Below are 17853 nucleotides of genomic sequence, written 5' to 3'. Positions count from 1 at the left end.
AATCCAGATATTTATTTCCAGTTGTTCTGAAAACATTCCTATGTTCCCTTCATTTCAGAAATGTTTATTGTTCCCCGTTGCCTTTTACTTATGTGCAGCCTCCTTAACCTGATTTCAAGGACCTTCATAGTTTGTCTCTGAGCTGCCTTTCCAGGTTTTCCCCCCATAATTGCTTTTCATCACTTCCATGCTGCAGCCATACCGGTTCCTGGAGTAGAACACGTGTTTTGCCTCCAGTGCTTCTTTTATGTATCACCACTGTATGAAACCTAACCTGATCCATGCCTATTAACAGACCTTTCTCCACATGGCTTGTGGGATCTTAGTTCCCCTGAAAAGCAACCTTTTTCTTTGAATTCTCCCGTGAATCCTCCCAGTAGATCCTCTCTTGAGGAGCACTTGGTACAGTGTAAGGGGCACTTTTCATGTCTTATTCTGTAGAGTGGTGTCCCCTGGAGTTCTGCAAAGTGGGTGAACTGTCTTTAACCCCTACCTAAGCTTGTGTTTTATACCTCTTCTATACCTCTCAACACTTTTATGTGTACTGCTTGTTTTACCTAAATAAACGTCGAGGCCTTTGAAGTATAGGGAATGTGTTTCTTTTCCCTGAATTGCCTAATACCTTATTTATTGAATTAGACACTCAAAATATTTTACTTTGAAGAAAATATTCATATTTTAATATACGAATAAATCACTGTGTTAACTTTGGTTTTTTATCTTTTTTAAATCTTTTTTAAAATCTTTTTAAAATTTTTAAAAATTTTTTTTAAAATTTTTGTTTTTAAAATTTTTTAAATTTTTATTTATTTATTTGCTGCACCACATGGCTTGTGGGATCTTAGTTCCCAGCGAGGGACTGAACCCGTGCCCTTAGCAGTGAAGCACGGAGTCCTAACCACTGGTCCGCCAGGGAATTCCCTTAACTTTGGTTTTGAACAGTCCTCTTGATATATTGCAGGGAAAGATTGAGCCTTATAATCTTATTTTAACTGTTCATTAATATTGTTTATTCTCAAAATAGGTATCCCGATTGGAATCCTGAGATCCTCCCATCAAGAAGGTAGTTATTTTTTTTAATAGTGGTATTATTGAAATTTGATTTTCTTTTAAAAGTAAACAAGTACTTTTTTTTTTTTTTAAAGGTACTGTTTTGAATAGAGTCCTGTTTTGACCATTTTTACTTTTAAACAATAGGCAAATACAACCATCTCAATGAATCTTTCTTTAATTACCCCAGTTTAAGTGTGATAGCTCCCATCTGTGAACTTCTTTTTTTTTTTTTTTTTTTAAGTCTGTTCTGAAAATACTTTGTACTTTTATTATTATTTTATGTTTGTGGGATCTTAGAGTTGAAGGCTGGGAATGGGGTTCCTGGTTCAGTGTGTAGGTACACAAGTACAACAGTCAAATATTTGTGGATGGCATAATGTTTCAGGAAAAATTGTTGAAAAACATTTGTTTATGTAAGTCATTTCCTAAATTCTTCATGTAATATACTTTCAAAACATAATTGGATATAATAGTGGTATAGGAAAAATGCAAGAAATTGATGATAATGTTCTTTTGTAAATTAACAAAACAGAGGAATCTAAGCAATGAGAGAGGTGATCATCTGCTCTGATTGTTTCTTACTCATCTACAAGGCTGAATTGCATCATGTCAAACAGGTTTTTGCTTTACGTAAATACATGGTATCAGAATTTGGCATTGTTAATAGTCTGTTTTTAAGAAGATAAATCTGTCATTTAATATAGATTTAAATTTATGTTAAATTGCTGAATCTTCTGGTTTTTTTCCTGCACTTTGTAGAAATGAAGGCAATAGAAAAGAAAACGAAACTCCAAGAAGACGATCTCATTCTCCCAGTCCTAGACGTTCTAGGAGATCAAGCTCAAGTCACAGATTCCGTCGATCCCGAAGCCCAATACGTTATATGTACAGACCAAGAAGTCGAAGTCCAAGAATTTGCCATCGTTTCATTCCTAGATACAGATCCAGATCCCGTTCACCTTATCGAATGAGAAATCCATTTAGAGCTAGTCCAAAATGCTATCGATCAGTTAGCCCCGAAAGGACATCAAGGAGATCAGTGAGATCATCAGGTACACTTATGGTTATGAATAATAAGTACTTATTTTGATTAAATTTTTTTAGTTTTTTTGTTTGTTTGAATTTTTTATTTCTATTAAGCTTGAAATGGTGACTTATATACTACTGTCAAGATTTTTTTTAATGTTGACATTTTGAGGTGTTTGGCTCAGCTCTTTTTAAAACTTTCAAGGTTTTTAAGAAATGGAATGTTCTACTTTATTAAATTTTAGAATTTCTATATGAAATCCAACCCACATCCCAACCTATTTCATTCTTCTTCCCTTTATTATGTTATCAGAAGAAGTGTGGGAGACTGTATCTATCCACTCAACATCAAACTTAAAAACCAAGGATATACAAACATCTTAGTTTGCTTTAGTAATTGATTATAGACTTGTCTTCGGTGAATTAATTTAAAACATTTAAAAAATTATTCATATTTTCAACCTGTATCTATGTATTGGTTTAGTGACCTTTCTGGAAATAACTCTTATATAATTTTTTGCTGAGATCTTTGCTGAGGTCTGTGAGGTCTTTCCTTTTCCAACTACATGTCTTTATGAAGCTGGATTTTTCTTTAAATATTTCAGCTGACATAATGTATCCAGCAGATTGGATGCGGAAGTAGATACGAGAATTCAGACATTTTTTAAGCCCAACACTAAAGTGTTTGGAAAATATACAGTGGTGCTACTCATCTAACTAATTTTTGTTTTGAAATTAAAGTTTTTTATAAAAATATATTATTTATATTAAGAGTTTATTATTAATATTTTAAATTAAGTTAATAATTTTAAGTTAATATTTTTAAAATTCTACTTTAGTTTCTTATATGGTAAACATTGATAAACTGAACACAAACAAAAGCTCTTTGGAGTCCTCAGTTTTTAATAGTGTAAAGGGATACTGAAACCAAAAGTTTGCATACCACTGGTATAGGAGAAGCTCACTGAATAAGGGATCTTCATGTTTTTACATCTTCACTTTTGAGTGAAGAATTAAATAATAATAATTTTGTGTGTGTTTGCCACCTGTTTGGCCTAACAGTAGCTCAATGTGATAAATATTTGGACAGTTGAGAGATGATTCTTTTTTTTTTTTATAATGTGATGAGATGTTTCCTACCTTAAGTTCTTTTCAGTTGAAGTAGTATTTATGTCCTTTTTACTAGACAGAAAAAAAGCATTAGAAGATGTAGTACAACGGTCTGGGCATGGGTCAGAATTCACTAAACAGAAACATCTTGAAGCAGTTGATAAAGGACACTCACCAGCACAAAAACTTAAAACTGGCAGTGGAGCAAGGCCATCAGTTAAATCTACGAGCTCTACAAAGAGTGATTCAAATATAGGACATTGTACTCGTTACAAATCAAAGAATCTTGAAGATGACACCTCACCAGAAAGTAAACAGGTGTCTGATAAAGCTGTTTCTCTACAACGTAAGGTCAGTAGTTCTTTGTTAGTGGAAGTGTGTGCATACATTTGTTAATATGACAAAGAGAAACCAAAGTTTTCAGAATTTTTAATTTTCATATTTCCAAAAGTTTGAAATCGTGACTTGTTATGTTGATATGGAATATTTATTGGTTTCTCTTCTGAATATAATAAAAGTCCAATCATTAAAGTCCTGTAGATTACAAATCCTAGAGGTTTGGCATTTGATATATCAAAAGTGAGAACATTTTGACAGTTTGGTGTTTTTGGCTAACCACACCAGCAGATCCTTGTGATAAGTTTTACTACCTGATTGGGGAAATGGGTGTAATCAGCAGCATTAATGAGGTTTTATAATCTTTGTTAGTAAGTTATTAGTGAGTCTCTGCTGAGAATTGGTCATTTTTAATCTGTTTTGTACCTCTTGCAGTACATTTCATAAGTTAAATACTTCATTGTCCAGTGTAGAATACTATTCTCTTTTCTGGGTACTAACTTATTGGTGTATTTTGATGGTATTGCTTTATTGTATATGTTAATGAAATTACTATTATAGCAGATAATATATAAAGCATCCTGAGACTATCAGAGTAACTCCTGATAGGCCAGATTTTCAAATGTTTATTATATTGTAATAGTAACAGGCCTTCAAGTATTTAGGTATACATTGCTCTTAACATTGTCTTAACTTTCAACAACTACAGTTCCCTGCCCCAGAGAGCTTATATTTAGAAGGATAAACTTAAAATAATCAACCTGCAATTACAGGATTTTGAAGAGCATTAATTAGGAAGAAATGTTGAGTACAGGGAATTAATCTCTAAGAGGCTTAATTGTTCTGTAACGTTCTTTCATTTTGTTTCTAGATTTCTAGATGGTGGCAGTGGAACTTTTAAAAAGTTTTTTTTTTGAGTCAATTTTTAACATGAGTGGCAAATTTGATAAAGTATATTCAAATTGTATGTAGTATAAATCTTTAAAAATATTATGCCTATCTGGATAAATAAAGCTATAATTTCAGCTTCACTAGTGATGTGCCATGCAGATTCATATAGAAAAATACTGTTTAATAGTTTTGGACCGTTTTATTTCATAGGTCTTGTTTGTTACAGAATGCTTCTAAACAGAAAAGAGCATCTGTGATTGGTTACCCATAAACTCTGACCACTGTTGGGTTTGAGTGGTAAAATGTAAAACATATTTCTTACTACTTTTCTTTGGCCTTTAAAATTTTTTCAAATATGCTAAAATATGTTGAAAAGACTGCCTAAAGGACTAAGATTAATGGTAGAAGAAATTATATTGGGAATTATTATTGCTGTACTTTGTCACTTAATTTGGTTTAATTTTCTTTCATCCCCAAAAAAAGCTTCGGAAAGATCAGTCTTCACATTATGGTCCCGTTCTTCTTATATCTGAATTACCAGAGGATGGCTGTACTGAAGAAGATATTAGAAAAATATTTCAACCATTTGGCAAAGTTAATGATGTCCTGATTGTTCCATATAGAAAAGAAGTGAGTCATTTAGTCTGTTCTAAAATTCATACAAAGTCATTATTTTATAAAGACTATTGTTGGATCTTTTAGCTGCTTTTCCTGCATACACAGTTGTTAATTGAGTTATGTAAATGTTTGGATTTGAATGAACAATGTCCCTAAATACTGCTTTATATCGTTTCAAACAGCACACTTTTTTTAGAAGGGCACACTTTTTCCTTGAATGGCCCGATAATATTTTAGGCGTTTCATGTTATAGGATTTCAGCTATTCAACTCTGCTGTACAACTCTTGCTGTACAAACACTGTCATAGATAATATATAAATGAATGAGCATGGCTGTGTTCAAAAAAACTATTTACAAAAACAGGTGGCAGGCTGTAGTTTGCCATTCATTGCTTTAGCATACCAGTAAGGTCATATTAAAAAAATGATGTTATCTGTACAGTATATTTTTACATATGAGTTGTATTCCTATAACTCACATAATAGAGTTCACCAGAACTACAAACCCTAGGTTAAACAGAATGTAAAAAATTGTGAGGTAAGACAAAGGAGCATAGTTGGTATTGTTTTCTTTGTTGCAAGAACCCTTAAAAAGGTCAGACTTACAGCATCTAGACCAGATCCTGCCTTCTCTTTGATTGTTCAGTGAGCCCTGCCTTCCCATTTCTTATTGTTCCATGATCCTGCCATGGACCCATGCTTGCTTCTTACCTTGGTAATGGTATAGAAATTCTATAAGGTTAAATGTCCATTTCATGTGTGAAAACAGCCTAAACATCAAATTACACTTTAGCAAAACAAAGAGGTGAAAGCAACCAGGACTTGAGTTAATTTCAGTTTTATATTCCACAAAGAAGTATTATATTAGGTCATAGAGAATTTAAGGGCGATTTTTTTGACTAAAAGTGGAATACATTTCATTTTAGGCTTACTTGGAAATGGAGTTTAAAGAGGCAATTACTGCAGTCATGAAGTATATTGAAACAACACCACTTCTGATAAATGGGAAAAGTGTGAAAGTTTGTGTTCCAGGAAAGAAAAAGTCACAGGTAAACTGAATTTAGTTCTTATGTGATTCATTGTTGATTAATTTTTTGTTTAAGTATGGCACATACAGAAAAAGGCATAAAACAAAAATGTCCACTCCACAGATTAGGTATAAATTCAAATACATTGAATTTAGCAACTTCTTTATACATACGTATATATATCACACTGTAAACAGTATTGAATGATAAGCAATAGACTAGGGGAAAATACTTAACAGAATTAGCAAAAGTCTGTGAAACCTGTACCTAAGTCACAAACTACAACACTGACAACATCCTGGGAGCTCCTTGCGTACTTCTTTGGAATACTTACTTTGGGGCAGAAGGGAGTGTGTAACCCCACCTTGGTTTCTAATACCATAGTTGAGTTTTGCCTGTTTTGAAGTTTCTATAAATAGAATCATAGTGTATATATTCTTCTGGGCCTTTTGCTTCCTTAGAAGTATCAACGTTTATGAATTTAGTCTTTGTAGATCATTTTCTTTGCTTTAGTTTATATATCCATAGATAATGTCTATAGAACTACTTAAAAATATCCAGTAAGTTTTGCTTTGTGTATATGTGTTCTTTTTATTTTATTTTCTTATTTACTGAAGAATGCCTGCGTTGGAACACACATTTTTCAATCACTAATTTGATTTGGAGATCAAACCATGTTAGTACCTTATAGATTTTCCTTATTCTTTTAAGGTTATATGTGCTGTTACTTCCTATGAATATTCCACAGTTGTTTTACCAGTTCCTTATGGATTGCTATTTAGGTTATTTCTAGTTTACTATAAATTGCCTTAAATAGGACTTCAGTTAAAACTTCCTTGTATATGGCTTTCACAGGCCTTTCTTAATGCATTTATGATAGTGTTTTTTAAGGTGATATCTACAGTGGAATTGCTGGGTTATAGGGTATACAGTAATAAATAATATTAGATTGCCTGTTAAATAACTAATAATTTATAGTCTTATAACTTATGTGAGTACTGGTGTTTCTCTGTTATCAATGACATCTTAATATTTGCAGTTTTTAAATCCAGTATGTAAAAAATGGTGTCTGGTTTTGATGATCATCTTTAGTTTTGATTTGGGTTGTTTTTTCTTTTTTGTGTGTGTATCTGTTGTTTTTGGGTTTGCTGTTCCCATGAGGTTTTGATATAGCAGTTTATATATGTACAAGGTTGTTTGAAGTTGCTGGTCTCTTTCCTGCTTGAGAAGTTCCTTTAGCATTTGTTGCAAAGCTGATCTGGTGGTGCCGAATTCTCTTAGCTTTTGTTTGTTAAGCTTTTGATTTCTCCATCAAATCTGAATTAGAGCCTTGCTGGGTAGAGTGCTCTTGGTTATAGGTTCTTCCCTTTCATCACTTTAAATATATCATGCCACTCCCTTCTGGCCTGCGGAGTTTCTGCAGAGAAATCATCTGATAATCTTATGGGTGTTCCCTTGTTGTTTTAATATTTTTTCTTTGTCTTTAATTTTTCTCCATTTGATTACTATTTGTCTCAGCTTTCCTCCTTGGGTTTATCCTGCCTGGGACTATCTGCACTTCCTGGACTGTGACTGTGACTATTTCTTTTCCCACGTTAGGGAATTTTTCAGCTATTATCTCTTGAAACATTTTCTCAGGTCCTTTCTCTCTCTTTTCTCCTTCTGGGACCCGTATAATGTGAATGTTGGTGCATTTAGTGTTGTCCCAGAGGTCTCTTAGACTATCTTCATTTCTTTTTATTCTTTATTCTATTCTGTGGCAGCGATTTCCACCATTCTTTCTTTCAGGTCATTTATGTGTTCTGCCACTGATTCCTTCTAGTGTGTTTTTAATTTCAATTATTGTGTTGTTCATCTCTGGTTGTTTGTTCTTTAATTCTTCTAGGTCTTTGTTAACCATTTCTTGCATCTTCTTGATCCTTGCCTCCATTCTTTTTTCCGAGATCTTGGATCATCTTCACTATCATTATTCTGAATTCTTTTTCTAGTAGGTTGGCTATCTCCACTTCATCTAGTTGTTCTTCTGGGGTTTCATCTTGTTCCTTCATCTGGGACATATTCCTCTTCCGTCTCATTTTTTCTAACTTTCTGTGATTGCGGTTTCCGTTCTGCAGGCTGCAGGATTGTAGTTCTTGCTTCTGCTGTCCTCTTGTGGATGAGGCTATCTAAGAGGTTTGTGCAGGCTTTCTGATGGGAGGGGCTGGTTCCTGCCTAGTGGTGGGTAGAGCTGGGTCTTGTCTCTGTTGGGCATGGCCGAGCTCAGGGAGACTTGTCTGCTGATGGATGGGGCTGTGTTCTCGAACTGTTGGTTGTTTGGCCTGAGGTGACCCAGCACTGGAGCCTACAGGATGTTTGAAGGAGCTAATGGCAGCCTCTGGGAGGGCTCATGCCGGTGTGTACTTCCCAGAATTGCTGCTGCCAGAGTCTTTGTCCCTGCAATGAGCCATAGCTGCCCCCTGCCTCCGCAGGAGATCCTCTAACACTAGGCAGGTAGGTCTGGCCCAGTCTTTTAGAGTCACTGCTTTTTTCCCCTGAGTCCTGGTATACACATGACTTTGTGTGCACCCTCCAAGAGTGAAGTTTCTCCTTCCCCCAGCCCTGTGGAATTCCTGTGATCAAACCCTGATGACCTTCAAAGCCAGTTTCTCTGGGAACGACTCCTCCTGTTGCTGGACCCCCAGGCTGGGAAGCCTGACATGTGGCTCAGATTCCAGTTTGTGGGTCTCCCACCCAGTGGGTATGGGATTTGATTTTTATCGCGATTGCACCCCTCCTGCCCCCTTGTTGTGGCTTCTTCTCTGTCTCTGGATGTCGGGTATCTTTTTTGGTAGGTTCCAGCGTTTTTTGTTTTTTTTTTTTCGGTACGCGGGCCTCTCACTGTTGTGGCCTCTCCCGTTGCGGAGCACAGGCTCCAGACGCGCAGGCTCAGCGGCCATGGGTCACGGGCCCAGCCGCTCCATGGCACGTGGGATCTTCCCGGACCGGGGCACGAACCCGTGTCCCCTGCATCGGCAGGCGGACTCTCAACCACTGCGCCACCAGGGAAGCCCTAGGTTCCAGCGTTTTTTTGATGATGGTTGTTCAGCAGTTAGCTATGAATGAAGTGGTGCGTGTATCTTTTTGAATTACAGTTTTATCTGGATATATGCCCAGGAGTGGGATTGCTGGATCATATGGTAATTCTATTTTTAGTTTTATGGTAATTCTATTTTTAGTTTTCTGAGGAACCTCCATACTGTTTTCCACAGTGGCTGTACCAAATTACATTCCCACCAACAGTATAGGAAGGTTCCCTTTTCTCCACACCCTCTCCAGCATTTATTTGTAGACTTTTTTTTTTTTTTTTTGTGGTATGCGGGCCTTTCACTGTTGTGGCCTCTCCCATTGTGGAGCAGGCTCCAGACGCGCAGGCTCAGCGGCCATGGCTCACAGGCCCAGCCGCTCCGCGGCATGTGGGATTTTTCTGGAGCGAGGCACGAACCTGTGTCCCCTGCATCAGCAGGTGGACTCTCAACCACTGCGCCACCAGGTAAGCCCTATTTGTAGACTTTTTAATGATGGCCATTCTTACCGGTGTGAGGTGGTACCTCATTGTAGTTTTGATTTGCATTTCTCTAATAATTAGCAGTGTTGAGTATCTTTTCATGTGCCTGTTGGCCATTTGTATGTCATCTTTGGAGAAATGTCTATTTAGGTCTTCTGTCCATTTTTCATTTAGTTTTTTTGTTGTTCAGATGTATGAGCTATTTGTATATTTTGGAAATGAAGCCCTTGTCGGTCGAATCATTTGCAAATATTTTCTCCTATTCTGTAGGTTATCTTTTCATTTTGTTTCTGGTTTCCTTTGCTGTGGAAAAGCTTGTAAGTTTGATTAGGTCCCATTTGTTTATTTTTGTTTTTATTCTGTTGCCTTTGGAGACTGAACTAAGAAAATATTGGTATGATTTATATCAGAGAATGTTTTGCTTGTGCTCTCTTCTAGGAGTTTTATGGTGTCACGTCTTACGTTTAAGTCTTTAAGCCATTTGAGTTTATTTTTGTCCACCGTGTGAGGGTGTCTTCTAACTTCATGGATTTACATGCAGCTGTCTAACTTCCCCAACACCACTTGCTGAAGAGACTGTCTTTTTCCCATTGTATATTCTTGCCTCCTTTGTTGAAGATTAATTGACTATAGGTGTGTGGGTTTATTTCTGGGCTCTCTATTCTGTTCATTGATCCATATGCCTACTTTTGTACCAGTACCACACTTTTTGGTTACTGTAGCTTTGTAGTATTGTCTGAGCCTGGGAGAGTTATGCCTCCTGCTTTCTTTTTTTTCCTCAGGATTGCTCTGGCAATTCTGGCTCTTTTATGGTTCCATATAAATTTTTTGATTATTTGTTCTAGTTCTATGAAAAATGCTATGGGTAGTTTGATAGGGATTGCATTAAATCTGTAGATTGCTTTGGGTAGTATTGCCATTTTAACAGTATTAATTCTTCCATTCCAAGAGCATGGTATATCTTTCCATTTCTTTGAATTCTCTTTCATTTCCTTTACTAATGTTTTATGGTTTTCAGCATATAAGTGTTTCATCTCCTTGGTCAGGTTTATTCCTAGGTATTTTATTTTTTGTGTGCGATTTTAAAAAGGTATTTTTTTTCATTCCTTTTCTGATATTTCATTGTTAGTGTAAAGGAATGCAATTGATTTCTGAATGTTAATCTTGTATCTTGCTACTTTGCTGAATTCACTTATTAGTTCTAGTAGTTTTTGTGTAGAGTCCTTAGGGTTTTCTATATGTAGTATCATGTCATCTGCATGTAGTGACAATTTTACCTCTTCCCTTCCAATTCAGATAGTTTTATTTCTTTTTCTAGTCCGATTGCTGTGGCTAGAACTTCCAATACGATGTTGAAGAGAGAGTGAGAGTGGGCATCCTTGTCTTGTTCCAGATTTATCAGGAAGGCTTTCAGCTTTTCACTGCTGAGCATTATATTGGCTGTGGGTTTGTCATAAATGGCTTTTATTATGTTGAAATATGTTCCCTCTGTTCCCACTTCAGTAAGAGTTTTTATCATGAATGGATGTTGAATTTTGTCAAATGCTTTTTCTGCATCTATTGAGATGATCATGTGGTTTTTGACTTTTCTTTTGTTAATGTGGTGTATTACATTGATTGATTTGCATATGTTGAACCATCCTTGTGAACCTGGGATGAATCCCACTTGGTTGTTGTGTATGATCTTTTTTATGTGTTGTTGGATTTGGTTTCCTAATATTTTGTTGAGAATTTTTACATCTATATTTATCAAAGATATTGGCCTGTAATTTTCTTTTTTGGTGGTGTCTTTGTCTGGTTTTGGTATCAGGGTGATGGTGGCTTCTTAGAATGTCTTTGGGAGTGTTCCCTCCTCTTCAGTCTTTTGGAAGAGTTTGAGAAGAATTGGTATAAGTTCCTTACATGTTTGGTAGAATTCACCTGTGAAGCCATCTTGTCCTGGACTTCTGTTTGTAGGCAGTTTTTTTGTTACAGATTCTATTTCAGTTATAGTGATGGGTCTGTTCAAATTATCTATTCTTGATTCAGTTTTGGTGGGCTGTATGTTTCTAGAACGTTGTGCATTTCTTCTTAGGTTGTCAAATGTGTTGGCATATAATTGTTCATAGTATTCTCCTATGGTTTTTTGTATTTATGCGGTATCAGTTGAGATTTCTCCTTTTTCATTTCTTTTTTTGTTTATTTGGGTTCTCACCCTTTTCTTTTTGGTGAGCCTGGCCAGAGGTTTGCCAATTTTGTTTACCCTTTCAGAGAACCAGCTCTTGTTTTTGTTGATTTTTTTTTAAACTCTATTTTATTTATTTACTCCCTGATCTTTATTATGTCCTTCCTTCTGCTGACTTTAGGTTTTGTTTCTTGTTCTTTTTCTAATGCTATCAGGTGGTAGGTTAGGTTGTTTACTTCAGATTTTTCTTGTTTTTGATGAAGGCCTGTATCACTATGAACTTCCCTCTAAGAAATGCTTTTGCTGTGTCCCATAAATTTTGTGTGGTTGTGTTTTCATTGTTTTTTGTCGCAAGGCATTTTTTAATTTCCTTTTTGATTTCCTTGTTGACTGATTGTTTGTTTTTTTTTACTAGCGTGTTATTTAGTCTCCACGTAAGTTTTTTTCTCGTTTCTTTTCCTGTGGTTGATTTCTAGTTTCATGCCATTGTCAGAGAATATGCTTGAAATAATTTCCATACTCTTAAATTCGTTGAGGTTAGTTTTGTGACCTACAATGTGGTCAATCCTAGAGAATGTTCCGTGTGCACTTGAAAGGAATATATATTCTGGGTTTTTTGGATGTAGTGTCCTGAAAATATTAATTAAGTCTAACTGTTCTGTTGTATCATTTAGCGCCTTTGTTGCCTTATTGATTCTCTGTCTTGAAGATCTGTCCATTGGTGCGAGTGAGTGTTAAAGTCTCCTGGTATTATTGTATTCCTATTGATTTCTCCCTTTATGTCTGTTAGTATTTGTTTTCTGTATTTGGGTGCTTCTGTATTAGGTGCATATATGTTGATAAGTGTAAAATCCTCTTCCTGTATTGATCCTTTTATCATTATATAAGTGTCCTTTATCTTTCTTTCTAGCCTTTGCTTTAAAGTCTATTTTGTCTGAGTATCGCAACTCCCGCTTTCTTGTCATTTCCATTTGCATGAAATATCTTTTTTCATCCCCTCACTTTCAGTCTATATGTGTCTCTTGCCCTAAGGTGGGTCTCTCGAAGGCAACATATTGTAGGCTCTTGTTTTTTTATCCAGTCTGCCACTCTATGTCTTTTGATCAGAGCATTCAGTCCACTGACATATAAGGTAATTATTGATACATATGTATTTATTGCCATTACAAACCATGTTTTTCAGTTGATTCTTTGTTTCTACTCTGTTCCTTTCTTTTTCTTTTTGTTTTTCTTTTTGTGGTTTGATGATTTCCTTTTATTTTATGCTTGTGTTCTCTTCTTTTAAGTTTTTGTGAATCTATTGTATGTTTTTAATTTGTGGTTGCCCTGTTTGTCAGGTATGTTAACCCCCTCCTATATCTGCTTGCTTTAGACTGATAGTCTGATAGGCTCAAACACATTGTTAAAAAATAAGAAAAGAACTCTGCATTTTCTTACTCTCCTTCCCCACATTTTATGATTTTGATGTCCCTTTTTACATCTTCATGTTTATCCTTTTGCTGTTCCTTGTGTTTATCACTGCTTTCACAAATAGGGTGAAATTTTTTGTTTTGTTTTTTTCTTTTTGATCTGTATACTGGCTAATTTAAGTGATTTACCTTCCAATTGTGATTTCCTCCCTCCTATTTCTTCTTACCTCTTTTCCATTTAGAGATGACCTTTCAATATTCTTTTAGCATAGGTTTAGTATTGCTGTATTCTTTTAGTTTTTGCTTGTCTGAGAAATTCTTTATTTCTCCTCCTATTCTAAATGATAGTCTTACTGGGTAGAATATTTTAGATTGCAGATTTTTCTCTTTCAAGACTTCAAATATATTTTGCCACTCCCTTATGGCCTGTAGTGTTTCTGAGAGAAATCAGCTCATAGCCCATGGGGGGTTCCCTTGTAATGAACCCTTTGTTTTTCTCTTGCCTTTAGAATCCACTCTAACTTTTGCCACTTTTATTATGTCTTGGAGTAAGTCTCTGTGGGTTCACATTGTTTGGGACCCTCTGTGTTTCCTATATCTGGATATCTGTTTTCTTCTTTAAGTTTGGGAAATTTTCAGCCATAATTTCTTCAAATACATTTGCAATTCCCTTTCTCTTTCTTCTCCTTCTGGAATCTCTATTGTGTGTAGATTGGCCCGCTTTATGTTATCCCTTAGGTTTTGTATATTGCTTTCATTCTTTTTCATTTGGCTTTCTGTCTGCTGTTTTGGTTGTGTAATTTCTGTTAGTCTTTTTTCCAGGTCACTTATTCTTTCTTCTGCATTATTCATTCTGCTATTCATTGTCTTGAGCTCAGCTTTTGTCTTGGCAAATGAAGTTTCTAATTTTTCTTGGCTCCTCATAGTTTCATTCGTTTTCACAGTAATATGCATTTCTGTCAATAGCCTTTCTTAACTCTTTCAGTATTTTCATTCCCTCCTTTTTGAACTTGGTATCTAATAGACTGAAGAGGTCTGTTTCATTGTTGGTTCCTTCAGGGGAATTTTCTTGGTGGTTTAACTGAGTTTCCTCTGCTTCTTCATTTAGCTTATGTATCTCTTAGTTTGTAAGTTTTGGGGAAACAATTATCTACTTTAGTCTTGGAGGGCTATTTATAAGTAGGAGTGTCCCTGTGTAGCTGGCATGGGTTTAATATTTTTTTGGCATGAGGGCTGTTTTTGGTTTGGATGCTTGCTGTCTCTTTCCTTAGCATGTGCTGGCTGTTATCCCCTTGATAGGGGTTGCGCAGGTGCACAGCTCCTGCAGGCTCCCTGGAAGGCAGGGACAGTGGTTGGCTCCCAGTTGTGGGTCACTCCACAGTGGTGGTGGTGGTTTGCACACCCCCGGGGAGGTGGGGGCAGTGGTTGGCTGGCACTGGGTCATGAGAGACCCTCAGCAGCAACAGCGGGCCATGCATGCTCCCAGGGCAGTTGGCCCAGATCGTGGGACCCTCGGCAGTGGTGAACTGTTCAGGCTCCCGGGAAGGTGGGGGCAGTGACCTGCACCCACTCACAGGGCCCTTGGCATCAGCAGTGGCTCACACCCGCCCCTGGAGCTTGTGTAGGCAGTGTCCTGCAGCCTGCGAGTGCACAGAGAAAGAAGCTCCTGTGGTGGGTCAGCCTCCTCCTTGTGTACCCCCCAACAACAGTGGTGCCTTGCCTCTCTGGTGGGCCCTGGCTTCTTCCTGGACTTCCTCAGTTGTGGTGCACTATACCGTAGCCCCCTCAGAGCTGTCTTCACTCAGCCAACCCCAGTACTCTCCCCAGAGTCTGACCTCTGAAGCGCGAGCCTCAGTACCTAGTCCCCACCCATCCCAGCAGGTGAGCAGACAAGCATCTCGGGCTGGGGAGTGCCAGTCGGCATGAGCCTCTGTGCAGGTCTCTCCCCACTTTGCACTCCACACACCTGTTGCTGTGCTATCCCCTGAAGCTTCCCCTCTGGCTTGACTGATCTCCCTGCCAGCGAGGGGACTTCCCAGTATGTGGAAACCTTTTCTCTTTCACAGCTCCCTCCCAGAGGCACAGGTCCTGTCCTGATTTCCTCTTTCTTTCTTTTTTAAAAATTTTTATTTATTTGTTTATTTATTTATTTATGGCTGCATTGGGTCTCCGTTGCTGCGTGCAGGCTTTCTCTAGTAGTGGTGAGCTGGGGCTACTCTTCGTTGCAGTATGCGGGCTTCTCATTGCGGTGGCTTCTCTTGTTGCAGAGCACGGGCTCTAGGCGCGCAGGCTTCAGTAGTAGGGGCACACAGGCTTAGTTGCTCCACGGCATGTGGGATCTTCCCGGACCAGGGCTTGAACTCTTGTCCCCTGCATTGGCAGGCAGATTCTTCCTTTCTTTCTTTTCTTTTTTCGTTTGCCCTACCCAGTTACATGGAGATCTTCTTGCCCTTTTGGAAGTCAGAGGTCTTCTGTCAGTGTTCAGTAGTAGATGTTCTGTGAGAGCTGTTCCACATGTAGATGTATTTTTGATGTACCTGTGGGAATTCCACGTCTTACTCCTCCACCATTTGATCCCATCTGGTATCTAGTTTTAAGTTGCATTTTCCTGATTATTATTGAACTTCAATATCTTTTAATATAATTACTAGCTATTTCTGTTACTTGTTGCGTATATCTTCTCACATTGTTCTGTTAGGTTACTGTCTTTTAAAAAAATTTCATCTGAAGGTGTTCATTATCCTAAACACTAACTTTGTATTATACATGAGAAGTATTTTCTTTTAGACTATTGCTTGTATGTATATGTATATAAAGTTTTAAGTAATTTCAGTATACTCAAGTTTATTGCTTTATTCCTCTTAACGGCTTTTGCTTTCTTTCTTTTATCTTGTTTTAGAAGACCTTTGTACCAGTGCCAAAAAGATATGCTTCCATTATTTTTAAAATCTGTGATATGTGGTATAATGTGTGAATAGTATCAATATTGTTTCCAAAATGGGTAACCAATTAACTGAACACCATTTATGCCTAATTTGTCTTTCCTCATTGATTTGGAAAGCTGTCTTTATGTGTATAAATTATCCTATACACACAGGTCTGTTCCAGTCTGTTTATTTTTTACAAATAGTGTATGGTTTCAATTATTATAACAACTATAACTTCATAATATTTGCCTAGTTTTCTAATAGAATCCTTTTTCTTTGTTCTTTATTTAAATACATTTTGGTTAATCTTAAACATTTACTCCTCAGTATTTGTTTTAGAATCAGTTTAAGTTTTCTGAACAATCTTATCGAGAGTTTAAATGATACTATATTGAATTTGTATTGATGTCTTTATAATACTAAATCTTTCTGTCAAAAACATGGTTTATCTCTCCATTTATTTAGGTTTCGTTTAGTGTCCCTCATCAAGTTTTACATGTTTTTTAAATAAATTTATTTATATTTGGTTGCATTGGGTCTTCGTTACTGTGCGTGGGCTTTCTCTAGTTGTGGCGAGCAGTGGCTACTCTTCGTTGTGGTGCGCGGGCTTTTCCTTGCAGTGGCTTCTCTTGTTGCAGAGCATGGGCTCTATGTGTGTGGTCTTCAGTAGCTGTGGCACGAGGGCTCAGTAGTTGTGGCTTGTGGGTTCTAGAGGGCAGGCTCGGTAGTTGTGGTGCACAGGCTTAGTTGCTCCACGGCATGTGGGGTCTTCCTGGATCAGGGCTCAAACCTGTGTCCCCTGCATTGGCAGGTGGATTCTTAACCTGCACCACAAGGGAAGTCCCACATTGTTTTCCATAACATTGTTTTGTAATGTTTCCATAACATACATTTTGGAGGAAGTGTTAAATTTAACTTTTATTTATATTTATTTGTATACCTCCTAAATATTATTTCAATTGCTATTAGAGAAAAGAGTTTTTATTTATTTTTTTCTCTTATGTTTTCTGGTTAGTTGTTACTAGAGTTACCCATCGTCCTAGTTTACTAACACCTGCTATATACATGCCAATTCCATTGTCCCATTGTCCTGATTTGAATAATGAATTACATGGTGACCCTAGTTATTACCAATTTAGAATTTCTTTCATTTTCAATCAACAGAAAACTTAACTATTGTTTTATTAAACAAATACGAGGTTTATTTATCTCATAACAGGGAATCTGCAGGCAGGCGGTCCATGGCTGGTGCAGCAGCTCCATACTATCTCTAGGAACCCAGCCTTTTTGGTTTTCTCCTCCACTATCGTTAGCATGTACCTTTCATTCTTGTTTGTAAGATGGTTGCTGTACCTTCTGGTATTATTTCTGTCTTCAAGCAGAAAGAAAGGAATAAAAATCAAGAGCAGAATGGATTTTTTATCCCACCCCAACACCTCCAGGAAGAACGAGTTCCCCAGCAACTTTAACCTACATTTGATTTACCAGAACTGTGACACATGGCCATGTCTAGTTGCAGAGGATAATAAGGGGAATCGAATTGAATGCATAATTTAAACTTTATCCTGTAGACAGTTTAATGTTACTCAAGGTTTTCAGCAGTGCTATGACATAATGAAATGGATGGATTAGAAAGATTCATCAGGAAGTGATCTGCAGAATGAATTAGTTGGCCAAGTGACTCTGAAGGCAAAGAAAGCTTAGCAAATTGATTAAAGGAAAGAAGAGAAAAGATCACTGATCCAGT

The 17853-nt window shown here is 37.0% G+C and overlaps 1 protein-coding gene across 6 annotated transcripts in view; it reads left to right on the top strand.

Annotated features, from left to right (window-relative positions):
* The window catches only part of ZNF638 (zinc finger protein 638), an 84574-nt gene that overhangs the window by 22267 nt on the left and 44454 nt on the right, over nucleotides 1-17853 (top strand). For 3 of the 6 annotated variants that reach the window (XM_067007431.1, XM_067007429.1, XM_067007427.1), the window contains 5 exons: nucleotides 1025-1063; nucleotides 1813-2105; nucleotides 3266-3540; nucleotides 4900-5046; nucleotides 5961-6083. In XM_067007431.1, coding sequence (XP_066863532.1) covers nucleotides 1937-2105; nucleotides 3266-3540; nucleotides 4900-5046; nucleotides 5961-6083 — 714 coding nt within the window. In that variant the 5' untranslated portion in view covers nucleotides 1025-1063; nucleotides 1813-1936. The remainder of the gene's footprint in view (nucleotides 1-1024; nucleotides 1064-1812; nucleotides 2106-3265; nucleotides 3541-4899; nucleotides 5047-5960; nucleotides 6084-17853) is intronic. The other 3 variants (XM_067007432.1, XM_067007430.1, XM_067007428.1) reach the window with 1 other exon arrangement.

Source organism: Kogia breviceps, chromosome 11, assembly GCF_026419965.1.
Source record: "Kogia breviceps isolate mKogBre1 chromosome 11, mKogBre1 haplotype 1, whole genome shotgun sequence".
Taxonomy (NCBI): Eukaryota; Metazoa; Chordata; class Mammalia; order Artiodactyla; family Physeteridae; genus Kogia; species Kogia breviceps.
Note: the sequence above shows the minus strand (reverse complement) of the source record. Positions and strands in the feature narration are given on the sequence as shown.